Here is a 14,559-nt window from a genome sequence, read left to right as displayed (position 1 = left end):
ACTTCCTCGGTAAAGCCGTTGCCGGGAAACGGCTAGTAGAGACTGTAACAGACTAAGGACACTAGTAGGCCGCGCCATAGCTCAAGCGGTTAGTCGCTGGCTTCCCACCGCGGCGGCCCGGGTTCGATTCCGGGTCTGGTCAAGTGGTACTTATGGTGGACAAATTGGCGCTGGGGAGGCTTTTCTCCGAGTACTTCGGTTTCCCCTGGCGATCTTCATTCCACCAAATTCGCCATTATCATAATCACCCGGGGGCAGGTATAATAGGCCAATCAGTGGCCGCTGTGCCCAGTGGACCCAGCTGGAATCCACACCTCACCTATGCTAATTAAAAAAATTAAGGACACTAGTATGCGTGTGTCAAGTGATCTGTAAAGTGCAGTCAATAAATCCAGTCACCAATCCAAACCCCGTCTAGTCACACACACCCCAAAACGAGACAATACAAAAGAGGAACAATGATAACAGGGAAATGACAAGCGTTAGAAGAAGGAGAAGAGGGGAGGCAAGAAGGGATAACACCTGTTTACTAACCACGCAAGGCCTACCTAGCAGCATGATGAGGCTCCTTCGGATAATTGTAACCAAAGCCCACCACGTAACTCCGCCCCGAATCGCCCAGCATGTAGTCGATCTGTCGACGGGCGAACTCGCGGTATTTGGTAGGAGAGATGCCTGCGTCCGCTGCCTGAAACAACACAGTCCGAAAGCCAGACTGTGAGAACTTAGTCGAAAACAACAAGCATCGCCTTATTTTTATCCTTGTTTTTATAAATACAAGTAGCTTTCCCTGCAGCAGACATGCGAATTAGACAAAACAGTTTTGTACACAGACGCTTTAAGGCGTACAAAATGAAAGCCTGAACAGGAGGTTGTGTCTGCCTGCTATCTTCATGTTTAGTCTCCAAAACTAATGATCCTATTTCTGACTTCATGTGGGGCATCTATGCCTACAGACAGGCGGAAGAACTATAAATGGTTTTTAAGGAAATATATAAACCTGTCTCAGGATATGGTATAGTGGTAAGATTTTGTGACAGCTGCTATACAAACAAGCGAACTATACCGACCGAGTGACCGCCACTTGTCGGCGAACTTCGTGCCAACTTCAGCGGATAGGGGATGTCGCTTGGTAAGCGCAATGGATCCCCACGGCCGTTAATCTCGGTTTTCTAGACCGGAGCCACTATTTCCTTGAAATATCTCAACTATCCTCACGAAGCTGAGTGGACCCCGTTCCAGACCACTATTTCTCAGAAAATCTGGTAGCGCCGGGAATCGAACCCGGACCTCTGGATCTGCAGCCAGGAACTCTGACTACCAGAGCACAGATTCTTCCAGAATCCATAAACACACTCTTAGTCAGGTGAGTGTCCAATGCACAAGGCAGAGATTGTGTCAAGGAGTCGACTATTCGTAATTCGTGTATCAATCTCTCCGTTGCAGAAATACGAAATCTTAAAAGCGCAGAGGGGAAATCTTGGTGTAAGAGTGATATAAGTACCTGCAGGCACACGAAAGCAACGTTCGCAGCATGGCACAAGGTCCCGAACTTGTCTATGTAGACAAGTCCCTTAGGGGTCCTCTTCTGGTAGTCGACCGTGAAGTCGCAGAAAGCCTGTGCCGCCTCCATGTACTCAGGCTGCCTCGTCAGCTGCGCCAGCAAGATCTGCAACACACATCATCACCATTGTCTTTCACTGTTGCTACGTAAATGGCGGCTACTTCCGGCGGCAGTAAATGAAACATGTCTGAACAGTGCGTGTACACTCAGACACAAACTCCGCTCAGCAGATCCCTCCCCGAGAAGCTAATAATCGCTCAGCTATTTAAGAAATTCACAATCCTTTACGATATTTACGATATCCCACGGCACATTTCCGTGCTCACTGCAGTCCATTCTGCTTCAGATGAATCCTGGCAACATCCTCATACCATATTTCCGCAAGATCCGCATTAATTTTATCCTCCCATTTACACACAGTCTCACAAAATGGTATCGTTTCTTCGGGTTTCACATTAAAATTTTATATGCATTTCTCAATTCACATATAAGGACAGACTGTGAGTCCCTTACAAAAAAAAATAATTTTCTCCTATTCATAAACTTAATGAATGGGTTTTACCAGAAGGCTGTGTTTGGAAGGTTTCTTTCTGGGTAAATCGTAACTTGCTTCCCACTTTGGTTAGGAGATTTGGGCATTACGCCCAACGGCCACTACTCACTGTAACGGTTTATCAATANCGTAATGACGTGGCGTTTAATTATTTAAGCAAAGGAACAGGTTGCTCATAGCGGGGGGTGGAGTCCAATTGGGTCCACTCGGCACAGCGGCCACTGATTGGCCTATTGTAGCCTGCCTCGGGTGATTATGATGATGATGAAGAATTTGGTGGAATGAAGATTGGCAGGGGAAACCGAAGTACACGGAGAAAACCCGCCCCAGCGCCACTTTTTCCATCACAAATCGCACTTGGCCAGACCCGGGATCGAACCCGGGACGCCGCGGTGGGAAGCCAGCGTCTAACCGCTTGAGCTGTGTCGCGGCCGGTAGCGTAGTTGGTTGAGGCACTATGCTACCAGCAGGAAGGTCCCGGGTTCAAGTCCCGATGAGGTCATTGGATTTTTTTTCAATTGACCTAATCCTTCCAGCCGCACTATGGCCCTGGGGTCGACTCAGCCTCTAACAGAAATGAGTACCAGGAATTAATTAATTTACCTGGGGAGTAAAGCGCGGCCGGCGCGTAAGGCTGACAACCTTACCGCCATCTTTGAGCCAATTGTAGATAATGTGGGACCCTCAGCATCTCACAACCCTATTAGCCTTCACGGCCTGTTACCGGGATAGCTCTACTTCTTTTTATTTACTGCTGAGGAGGCACCATGGTAAGGATGTTATCTGCAGGGAGTCCGAGCCTCGTCTTGTCTACAGATATTTATTTAAGTCGGCACAACATTGTTGTCTGTAGGGATGTTCCCCGCAGGAAGCGGTTTATAAACAGGAACCGTGACGTAAGCAGCAAATATGCCATTTACATTCGAGGTGCGATATGGACGGATGACGTGGAGTAACGTTTCGGTGTCAGCCCTGGAAACTGTCTCTGTTCCTTCTGCCTTACATCAACCGCTCCCATTGCTGCAAGTTATACACAGGTCACTTCAGGAATGGACGGCCAGATGTATGTTATGTTACAATCATGAATTAAACTTTACGTCCCATATCTTAAGCATATTTGTTATTTCTTCATTCCGTTCTTTCCTTATTTCTTTTTTTATTCTTTCGTTCTTTCACTCTGTTTGTTTGCTTCTTTGTTTCCAAGCTCAGTAGAAATGCTAAGATGCGTAATTTCTTTCAGTCTTCTTCCCCAGTGTGGAACTCCGTTAGAGTAAAGAATAACACATACTCACATAATTTCTGACCTAGAAATTTGGCTTCTCGCATAATCATATTTATTTGTTTTAGTGACTTTCTTTTTGTGGGGACCGCCTCTGTGGTCTAGTGGTCAGAGTTCCTGACTACAGATCCTGAGGTCCCGAGTTCTATTCCCGGCGCTACCAAATGTTCTAAGTAGTGGGTCTGGAACGGTGTCCACTCTGCCTTGTGAGTATAACTGAGAATCTATTTCAAGGAAATAGCGGCTCCGGTCTAGAAAACAGAGATTAACGGCCGTGGGGATCCGTTGCGCTGACCACGTGACATCCTCTATCCGCTAAAGTTGGCACTAACTTTACCGACAAGCTGCGGTCGCTCGGTCGGTATAGTTCGCTTGCGGACTAATTGCCACGGGGTGTTTTATTTGGGGGGGGGGCATCTGGCTCTGGCTGTATGGTATTCTATGCCAGTGGCCGCGCATTTTGAAGCGCGCACAGGCTCAGATGTTTCCAACACGGGAACTGCTAACCTGAATGATGCTCGGGGTATGTACATAGTTTTGTGCGGAGAGCATTACCCCTTCTCTGAATAGGGATCTAGAAACTCTGTAGAACACAGACAAGTCTCGACGTGGAATCAGTGCCAATTATACGAATGTGAAACATGTGCTGCTAGGATCTTTACTAGCACCGTCACTGGAACCGCCGGCAGCACTTGGTTGAACATTTGGCTGTAACTGATAATCAGTTGCAGAACCACGTAATTGAAGCCGACTTCTTTGAAAGTATTTACCATAAGAATCTAACAAGCATAAGCATTTATTCTGTCACTAAGTACCTCTTTTTGTATTTAGGCTGTTTCGAAAGTCACCTGTTCGTTTCGTCGCATGAGTCTCTCTGCAAATAACAGCCAACTACCAACAGATATCTGCCGGCCTCGATATGACGTAACAAATTATGTTCTTGTGAGCGAGTGGAGTTTTGGTTTTGTCTGGCTTATTTCATCGGCCACATTGTTTAGGGGAATAAATTATACTTCACATATTCTTTTAGCCCTGTGACAGAATATGAAAACTGATACATGACATGACATATCTGTTGTACAGGCATTTTGAAGCGTGTGCGTTTCTTTTTACTTTATTCCGTTTTAAGGACAACTTTACGTAAGGGTTCAGCTGGATCTTTGTGTTCAGGACCTATCTTCTGAGTCNATCTCCAACAATGCTGTTCCAGTCTCCCAATATGATGCTGTTTGTGAGTCTTCAGATATACAATGATAAAATTTCCCATCACCCAGTCACTGTACAAGTCGTATAACTGCGGTAAAATGCAAGTTTCATTTACTTCTATTCATTAAAGTTATATTTTAGTAAATGAATGTACATGTATTGGCCTTCTATGAGAGATTTTGATGAAAGTCGATACATGACATTTAGGTCTGTATTAGACTAGTGCTTCGCTAGCTTTCGGTCCGTTTTATAGCTTGCGTTATTTAAATTTTTTGGATAATCACCACGAAGTGTTTGTCTGAGAAAGAGAAATATTTCGAATAAAGGTTTTAGACATTCATAGGCACTATATATATACAGCACGTCATGCCGCACAAAACTGATAACGCCGGGCAAATGCATAACGTCAACTATTAAGGCTAATGTCACACGAGCGCTGAAAACAGCGGACGCGGCTCTTCCGTCGAAATCCGCGGACGTGAAGCAGGTTGCCACACGAGCGCTATATTCCACGTCTTCCACGTATTGCCAAGTCAGTCTTTGGGGAGGCTTCATGCTGCGCACATGGATTTTATTGACATCAGCCTGTAATACTATGTAACAAATTTCCCCGAGCATTGGAGACGAGTGTTGATTTTCAAGATGACATTGTTAAAGGCTGCCGTGTATTGCATAACTTCGTTCGTGATCGCGATGGATTTCAGTTGGAAGATACTTTGAATGTTGTAGGATTTGAAGACACTGAATTGGAAATTGACACTTGGAAGCCGAGCAAATGTGCAGAGAATTCGAGATACCTTAGCTGATTATTTTGTTAGCAATATTGGGCAAGTACCTTGGCAGTACACAGCGACAGGAAAGAAAACGTTTACTGAACATTAATGGCTTAAAAGTAAAAATGGTATTTCGTATAATGTAATAAGTAGTATTTTGTGATATGTCGCCTGAAAGCCGGAATAATCTACTGCTAGGTAACAGCCAGATAAACACGCAGTCGCGAAAACATTCTGGTCAACACTCCGTTGCTAGAGAATGACTCAGCATTACTGGTTGCTAGGGAATCGATGGTTTTCTGTAGGTCAGATCCGAGTCTATATAAGAAGTCGACCATAAATTAATAAAAACAAGGTTCTCCGCACCATTGGCAATTTCCCAAGGCGCACACCGGTCCGCGATTTGCACATGGCATTTAAAATCCCGTACGTTTATGACTATATAACAAAATTATGCAGGAAACAAGCAGAAGTCATACAAAATCATGAAAATGAGAATGTTCGCAACATCGGACAAGGCGAAGCCCGACACACAAAGTATAAGAGGCTTAAACTTGGCGGCGGTCAGGCATACTACCGATCAAGTGACTAGACTACCGTGGTAGCGAATACTACTAGAAATATGGCATAGGAATGGGAAATAGGAATTAAGATTAAATTTGTAAATATATGTAAATGCCGACAATGGACTTACTAACACAGACTATGACTGACAAATGACAGACCCGACCTCTCGTCAGAGAGGGCGCCCCAAATGAACAGGACAGTAACTTTCATATAAAGAAGAAACAAAATCTGGTCATGAGCCCCAGTCGGGGCTCGACACCAAGACAGACAGACTGACTGACCGTCAGTCGCAATGTGACTTTGACTTTGCCTAATAAAATCATTTTCTCCATTTCTATTTCCATTCTGACCTGAACAAAACAGCGTGATATTCTAACTTCCCGTCCGCTATTTATCGCGCCCGTGTGACAACCACCATAAACAAATGGATATCTCAGCGCGGACGGGTCACGTTGCGTCAGGTCCACGTCTTCCACGTATTGCCAAGTCACCGTGTCGCGGACAACGCCATTCTTCGCGTCCGTGCCGTGTGACTTCTCTCATATATTTGTATGCCTCCATGACGTGCGCCAATATTCACGCACGTGAGACAGCGCTCGTGTGACATTAGCCTAAATGTTCACTCTCAAAAGCGCTGTTCCAGCATTCCGCAACCTTTCTGTCATGTAGCTCATATCAGCTCGATTTGCAACGCAATGCACATACCTGAACAGTAGAAAGTGTTCACTCGTAACAGAAGCACGCCCTCACTTCCTTCTTGTTTCCCCAAGTTTTACTATCAAATTGCGATTTGCTTGTAGCCAAGCCGATCTGAAAGTCTTCGCGTAAGAAACGCAGAGATGTAACACAAATTCAGGAAAGTACTGCATACCCTTTGTTGAGAGTTTAATCAGCCTCCTCTGACCTCACATCTGGGATAATGCGAATGCTACAGAAATTACCGCCACTGACGTCCATATTCATAAATTCGTTTCTCGTGGCACAGGTGTTGATATTTTATAGTGTTCATTATTACTCAGAAATGATTTTCGTTATTAGTTTTCATTTGTATAGCACGTCTCCGTTGAAATGAACTTCTATTGGTAGATACAAGTCTTTGGCCATCATTAGCAGGTAGTTGGAATGTGAATAGAGAAGAATTCAAATTAGGAGGCCTTGCTTATGTGAAAGGATGCAGAGGCTTTCAATATAACTGGATTAGTGTTGCTCTGGAAGACATACAGACTGCGTGTGAAAGGGAGGTCACGCATTCGATCATCATACTCATACGTCAAGGGCTGATCCGGAGTTCAGTACAATAAGGTTTATTTATTATTGTGAGAACACAACGAGATGCCAACATATCCGCAGCCAAAATCACTGTGCTTTTGAAGTCTGCTCCTTGAACATCAAACTGCCAGATGGGTGAGCATTTTGAACACCTATGAAGGAGTATAAAAAGTCGGAAAATAAAATCGCATTGCTGCATGGCGTTCAGGTGAATGAAAAACTGTAACATCTGCCACTGACACGCTGCTCAGCCTTTTACTCAGAGCATCATAATTAAATAGAAACTTTAGCGATGTACGTTTATAAGTATGAGAGATGCAAAATTATGGTAGGAAAATCACATGGGAACATACTGCTTTGGAGATCTAGGCGTGAGTAATATTAAAATGAATTCTGGAGGAACAAATTGTGAAGGTGTGTACTGAATTGAGCTGGAAATGTTGGCATTTTAAATGACAGTAGAAAAACATTCGATATGTTTAAAGCAGGTGTTTTGTCACCAGTTGGGTAACCAACACCACACTACAGTGTGTTCCTTAAAAAAAAACATTAGTAGCTAAGATCACGATCAATTCCCAATATTAACAGCGACACTTGCGCATCACAGTTGTCAGCTACCTTTATTATCAAATGGAAGATTATAGGAATTACTGGGTATCCGGACTCTGTCCATCGTCAAATATTCTAAAAACTTGAAAACACGTTTCGGAAACTGGATCTGTTTCCATTCTCAGGTGAGGGTGAAATATCCAGTTTCCGAAACTCTGTTTTTTTCTACTTTTTAGAATACAGGACGGATGGACAAAGTCCGAAAACCCAGAAAATTCTGAATATTATACACAATCTTCAGAACCATTTAGAATCAAAGATCTGCGGGTTCTGCAATTCCTGCTCATCAATCTGAAACGGTATGATTCTTGGCTGAATTATTTAACTTCGAACGCTACTTTCCAAGGGTTTGTGTTCTTTTGCAGTTGACTATTATACCTAACTTTCAAAGGTGTACGCACGCAGTCCGTCGTTGGGACTCAGTAGGTTATAATAGTTGGCTGATGTTCTGTCAAATTCCCTTTTACACTGTTAACAAAATCGAAGAACCCTCAAGTCGACCTGGTTGTGCGGGGCTGAACAACATTTTATACAGACACGCCACTCCGCCAAGGAGCCGGGGTAGCTCAGTCAGTATAGCGACTGGCTACGGGCTGGACAGCCGGTCAAGAATTTTCCTCACATCATCCAGATCGGCTCTGGGGACCATCCAGCCTCTATCCAATGGGTACCGGGGGCTCTTTCTCCGGGGCATGAAGCTGACCACTGACGTCAAACTAGTGCCCAGGTCAAGAAAAATGTGGATCTATACACCCACTTCCCCATACGCTTTCATGGCGTAGTGCTTAATTAGTTCTGCACAAATATCCGTCCGCCATGGTGACAGTTGTATATCCCTGCGTTTAAGCGCTAGACTTGCATTCGAGGGGTGCTCCATTTGAATTCAGACCGGGACATTGGCTCTTCTATCATTTTCTGTGGTTTTCCTCAGACCCTCCAGGCAAATGCCACTAGAGTGCTTCCAAGACAGTTTTTCCAAATCCTATCGAACTTATCATCACCCCACTGTCCGCAAATATTTAGTACACATACTGACAGCGCCGTTATATAACCCACAAAAGAGTGAATATATACTATGTGGGTTGGAGGTAACGCTCCACGCATTCCTAACCTGTGCACCAGATGGCGATGAGTGATTAACTTCAAGCACCTGCCATTTTAACCAGGACAAAAGATCTCCAACCGCTGCCGAGGTTAATAATTTGTGGAGTTTTCCTGTACACCCCGAAACGTCTTCACAGTGTGGGAGTCAAACACAGGGACAAATCTGAGATGTAGAGTGGAGTGTCGCCGCAGCGCACAGTGACGGAACGCACTGGCCACATACCTGCACACCGGCCACTTCACAGTGTGGGAGTCAAACACAGGGACAAATCTGAGATGTACAGTGGCGCGTCGCCGCAGCGCACAGTGACGGAACGCACTGGCCACATAACTGCACACCGGCCACTTCACAGTGTTGGAGTCAAACACAGGGACAAATCTGAGATGTAGAGTGGAGTGTCGCCGCAGCGCACAGTGACGGAACGCACTGGCCACATACCTGCACACCGGCCACTTCACAGTGTGGGAGTCAAACACAGGGACAAATCTGAGATGTACAGTGGCGCGTCGCCGCAGCGCACAGTGACGGAACGCACTGGCACATACCTGCACACCGGCCACTTTCTTGTTGTAGAAGAACTCGTTGGGCCGTTCCTTCAGCCGGAACTTCATGTAGTGGTGTTCTGCTTCGTCCAGGAACAGGGGGTCATCCGTCGCCTTGTACAGCCACGCTGCGGCCCACGTCAGTTCGTCTCCATAGTCCGTGGATCTGCACGACAATACTGCATGTATTTCCCTAGCTCTCTGCACAAATTATGATAGATAAGATATGTAGCACGTAAGAGGAATTGGAGAATATCAAGGGAAGAGAGACTTAGGCGTAGATGGTAGGATAATACTAAAATGGCTAAGGGTAGAGACCAGTGGTAGGTTCTTGTAAACAAGGCAAGGATCCCTCAGGTTGCGTAAAAACTGAGAAATTATTAGCTTCTGAAGAAGGTCAGCGCTCGAGTGTGTTGTTTGGGACAGAGAGAAAATCGTCACATTCTCGGGGTAGTGAGAAATGTCTCGAAGTAAAGTTATAAAATAATTTTTATATATTTAAAGTGATGGAACTCGTAGAAGAAGACTGATTTAAGCGAAAGTGCGATTCATGATGGCGGTGGGATACACAAATTGGGACCGTGAACTAGATGAAGAAAATTATGATGAAACTGCGAATTCCATAAATAACAGAACTGGCAGCATATTAACGAAGTGGAAACAGGTCGTTGGCAGAATGAACCCTGACAAGATACCCAAATATCTCGACATATAAAATAAAATAAAAACAAGTATCGGGAAGAATTCTCAAACGACGAAATAATTCAGTTTTCTAATATCTTCAACAGGTCTCGATAAGCCCAATCTATGGAAAGGAATAATGTTTACTCACTCACGCTACCTCCTCGTTTTACGAATGATGAAGGATAAAGACAGACAAATTCTTCTCCTACAAACATGTGAACCCAATACATTTTCACGGTCTTATTGTTGACAGGTTCGCGTGCCCCAGTGACTCGGACAGCTATGCTGGCGGGAGTGTAATGTACTGGTTGAGTCAACCATGCCAGACAGGTAAAAGGATAGGGGCCAGACGAACTGTAGTCCGTAGTCTTCCAGGTTGCAGTTGTGGCATGGGGCTAAAAGCCCTATCCCGTAAAATTCGACTGTTTTGAAACCATGGAGAAGTCCAAGATCCACACAAGGGTGTAGCGCCAGTAAAGATAATGAGACCAAGGGTTAAAAATAAGAAGAGACATAGCATTAAAAACATATCTTTCAAATCGTGAATATTTGCAACAGGAAACAAATGACTCTAAATTATAAACTGGTGTCTCTACGACCAGCATTCGGCTATTTTCAGTGTGTATAATGCTAAAGTAATGAAAATGAGGCAGGGCTGATCTCCCGTCCAAGGAGTCCTACGACTGTCTGTAAGAGCCATAGTTCTAGATTAATTCTGACGGAAACATGTCAGAGAGGAGGAGGTGGTGGCGGCGGCGGTGGGGGCGGTAGTGGTTGAGGAAGTAGTAGTAGTAAAGGCGGTAAGGCAGAATGGAACATGCGCTTTGATGCAGTTTCTGCAGTACACTCACTCATAGTATTGCGCGGCTCCTTTGATGGCCTCATGGTAAAGACCCCTGTACTGGCTGGCGAAGCGATACAGCTGTTTGGCATGCTCTAGACACTTGCTGGAGTAGCCAGGGTTCACGTCGCGAAACACCAAGGCCACTGCAGCCAATGCCGCCGCAGTCTCTCCGGCAAGGTCTGAACCTGCAACACGGGAAACCCAAAATGTTACTGGAACTCCAGAGACACGCAGTCATAATCCATAAATCGTGTTTTTCAAATATAAGTGTAATCATATCGAGGAGGACGAGTTGAGCAGACCATGTTGCACGCATAAGGGAACATGAGACATCATCCTTTGATTCAGACGGAAAGCCTGACAGGAGGACACCCTTCGAGAGACTTAAGCATATGCAAGAAGATAACATTAACATGGATTCTGTAGTGCTATGACGTGAGAATGTGGATTGCATTCAACTGAGGAACGGTATGGTTCCGTGGTGAGTAATGTGCAATTTCTTCGACGAGCTGTGTAGCTACCAGTTCTCTGTTCTGCTACGTGAATTTGGTTAAAAACACTAAATTGACATACGTACAAAGTTCTCCGATATACAGTGTTCTACATTCTCCTGTGACTTCCTGTTTCTGCGGTTCCAAGAACTCGCATGAAGATGATTATATATTTCTGAGTTTGTTTTTCTTCCTTGGCACTACAGCCCCAGTGGACCTAGGCCTACCTCCATGAACTTCTCCGTTCACTTCGGTTTTTCTAGATCTTACACATTCGGTAGGAATCCTTGGGCGGATGATAGCTCGTCGCAATGCCTCTAACTGTACACAAACACAGAAAAACGCACACACATAAACTAAACATCCATGCCCTGAGTGGGATTCGAACCCACGATCCCGGTTTCCAAGCGAGCGAAGATAGTACATGCCTTAGACCGCTCGGCTACCGTGACCGGCATTTCTGAGTTTAATTATAACAATTTCATACGATTTTACAAATACCTCTTAGACTTAAGAAGAACGGATTTGTTCTTCCGTCAATTTCATGTAATGATTAAACTTGATCTTTCGTGTGGTCTGTATTATCAGTTGATCTGATAAACCCGAAACGGTTTCGCACCCCTTAAGTGCCAGTTTACATCACACAGTTAAGTGACCATGTCACTACTACTCTAACTTTAGCGAGCTTTCCCGACTGCAGCATACATATTGCACAATTTTAGACGAAAATCTTTGGTAATATAACCCAATAAGCCAATACCGCTTATACTCAACCTTTTACGTCGTCCTGAGATACGTCAGTCCAACTGGCATCCTCACAAGCGATTTATTCCGTCCTGAAATACTTCAACTGGCATTCTCACAAGCTATTTATTCCGTCCTGAAATACTTCAACTGGCTTCCTCACAAGCTATTTATCCCGTCCTGAGATACTTCAACTGGCTTCCTCACAAGCTATTTATCCCGTCCTGAGATACTTCAACTGGCTTCCTCACAAGCTATTTATTCCGTCCTGAGATACTTCAACTGACATCCTCACAAGCTATTTATCCCGTCCTGAGATACTTCAACTGGCTTCCTCACAAGCTATTTATCCCGTCCTGAGATACTTCAACTGGCTTCCTCTACAAGCTATTTATCCCGTCCTGAGATACTTCAACTGGCATCCTCACAAGCTATTTATCCCGTCCTGAGATACTTGCCATTTGTTCAGAGTGGTACAAAAGGAGTGGGAAAGTACACCTCTTCAGGGTGCGCCTGTCCTCTCCTGTCCTTGTTAACATTCATTACACGGAAAATGCAGACAAAACTGACCGTTGTAATTACCAAGTTTTGTATATGTTTACCTGTAAGACATAACATCATAACACTGATGAAGATTCTATTGTTTCACAGTGCGAAAGTCCAGAATTAGTGCGGTAACGATAGAGTATTACTGTATTTTGCTTCACTGCAAGAAGCAACATTGCCGTAGGGCATGTTTAAGTGTTCCGGGAATTATGCAATAGTACACTTGTCTTCCCGCGAACAGTAGCACAGATCTGCGGTTAACTTTCATTATTCTAATTAACACAACAGATGTGTTCCGTGCAGTAGTCCAGGTAACCATTATTGTGTAGTCCTGTCATTCTATTATTATTTCGGAGTTCGCCTTAAACTGCATTCGTCTTAATGACACAGAGCCATATCTCTCCGTCGGAATAATCCTGCTCACTTTCCCTGCAGAAAACAATATAGATAAAACGGGATAATGATTGGGACTGTTTGCTATTTAGAACAGAGTATACTCGTACAAGCTCCAACGGCGGTCACGGTAGCCGAGCGGTCTAAGGCGTGCACTGTCTTCGCTCGCTCTGGGGCCGGGATCGTGGGTTCGAATCCCACTCAGGGCATGGATGTTTGTGTGCGATTTTCTGTGTTTGTGTATAGGTAGAGGCCTTGCGACGAGGTGATCACCTTCCCAAGGAGTCCTACCGTATGTCTTAAGATCTAGAAAAACCGAAGTGAACGGAGAAGTTCATGGAGGTAGGCCCAGGCCCACTGGGGCTGTAGTGCCAAGGAAAAAAATACAAGCTCCAACACCCCCCCCCCACACACACACACACACAAATATAACTGGGATGGCATAAAAACTGCGCGTTCCTTCTACACTGTTAATCAGGAAACGAGAATAAAATAAAGTATGCCATTAACATGATTTGTAATTCGATACTGCAGTATAACACACACAGTCACAGGAGCAAGACACAACACAAAGCACAATACACATGAAAGTAGGAAGAATACTCCGATAGAAGAAGATAGGTGTGACTCGCGTATTGAGATACGACATAAGGATGACAAATCCTGAACAGTTTTAATATTTTTAATATTTAAAATTTATCAATATATATGACGAATATATATTTTAGTTATTTTAGTATGGAGACAGCAGGGCATGCAGTGAAGTAGTTCGACGTACATCGAGAGGCACCTGAGGATGGCACTTTAGTGCCGAAACGTGTAGTGCAAGAGAGAAGAGTAGGGTGAATAAGTGTATGCACTGTAAGACGGTCAGAATAAATCATGGAGCTAGGCATATTCGGACAGATCACGAACGTCTTCGAAATCCGTATGAACTATTGTTAGGTCTACATGCCTAAATTAACAATTAGAAAGTTAGCGATGGTGTGAAACTTTGAGGTTATATCCGTCAAATTTAACACAGAAATTGTACAATAAAATATGCTACTACTATTTTGCTGCTATACTAGTATAAAAGTATAATTAGAATGATCAAGTCAAGAAGGATGAGGTGGGCAGGTCATGTAGCACGAATGGGGAGACAAGGAATGCGTATAGGATATTGGTGGGAAAGCCAGAAGGAAAGGGACAACAGAGAAGACCAAGGCGTAGGTGGGTGGACAATATTAGAATGAATCTTAGAGAGATGGGATGGGATGGTATGGACTGGAGAGATCTGGCTCAGGATACAAGGCCTAGGTGGGTGGACAATATTAGAATGAATCTTAGAGAGATGGGATGGGATGGTATGGACTGGAGAGATCTGGCTCAGGATAGGGACCAGTGGAGG

At 44.4% G+C, this 14,559-nt stretch overlaps 1 protein-coding gene across 2 annotated transcripts in view; it reads right to left on the bottom strand.

Annotated features, from left to right (window-relative positions):
- The window catches only part of LOC111869358 (endoglucanase E-4), a 59,904-nt gene that overhangs the window by 1,153 nt on the left and 44,192 nt on the right, over positions 1-14,559 (bottom strand). For both annotated transcript variants that reach the window (XM_023860828.2, XM_023860829.2), the window contains exons 5-8: positions 11,003-11,180; positions 9,471-9,633; positions 1,505-1,669; positions 549-688 (exon numbers count right to left, since the gene is read on the bottom strand). In XM_023860828.2, the coding sequence (XP_023716596.1) occupies positions 549-688; positions 1,505-1,669; positions 9,471-9,633; positions 11,003-11,180 (646 nt within the window). The remainder of the gene's footprint in view (positions 1-548; positions 689-1,504; positions 1,670-9,470; positions 9,634-11,002; positions 11,181-14,559) is intronic.

The sequence above is a fragment of the Cryptotermes secundus genome, unplaced genomic scaffold (genome assembly GCF_002891405.2).
Source record: "Cryptotermes secundus unplaced genomic scaffold, Csec_1.0 scaffold584, whole genome shotgun sequence".
NCBI classification, from domain to species: Eukaryota; Metazoa; Arthropoda; class Insecta; order Blattodea; family Kalotermitidae; genus Cryptotermes; species Cryptotermes secundus.
This window is presented reverse-complemented; position numbering and strand designations above follow the sequence as displayed.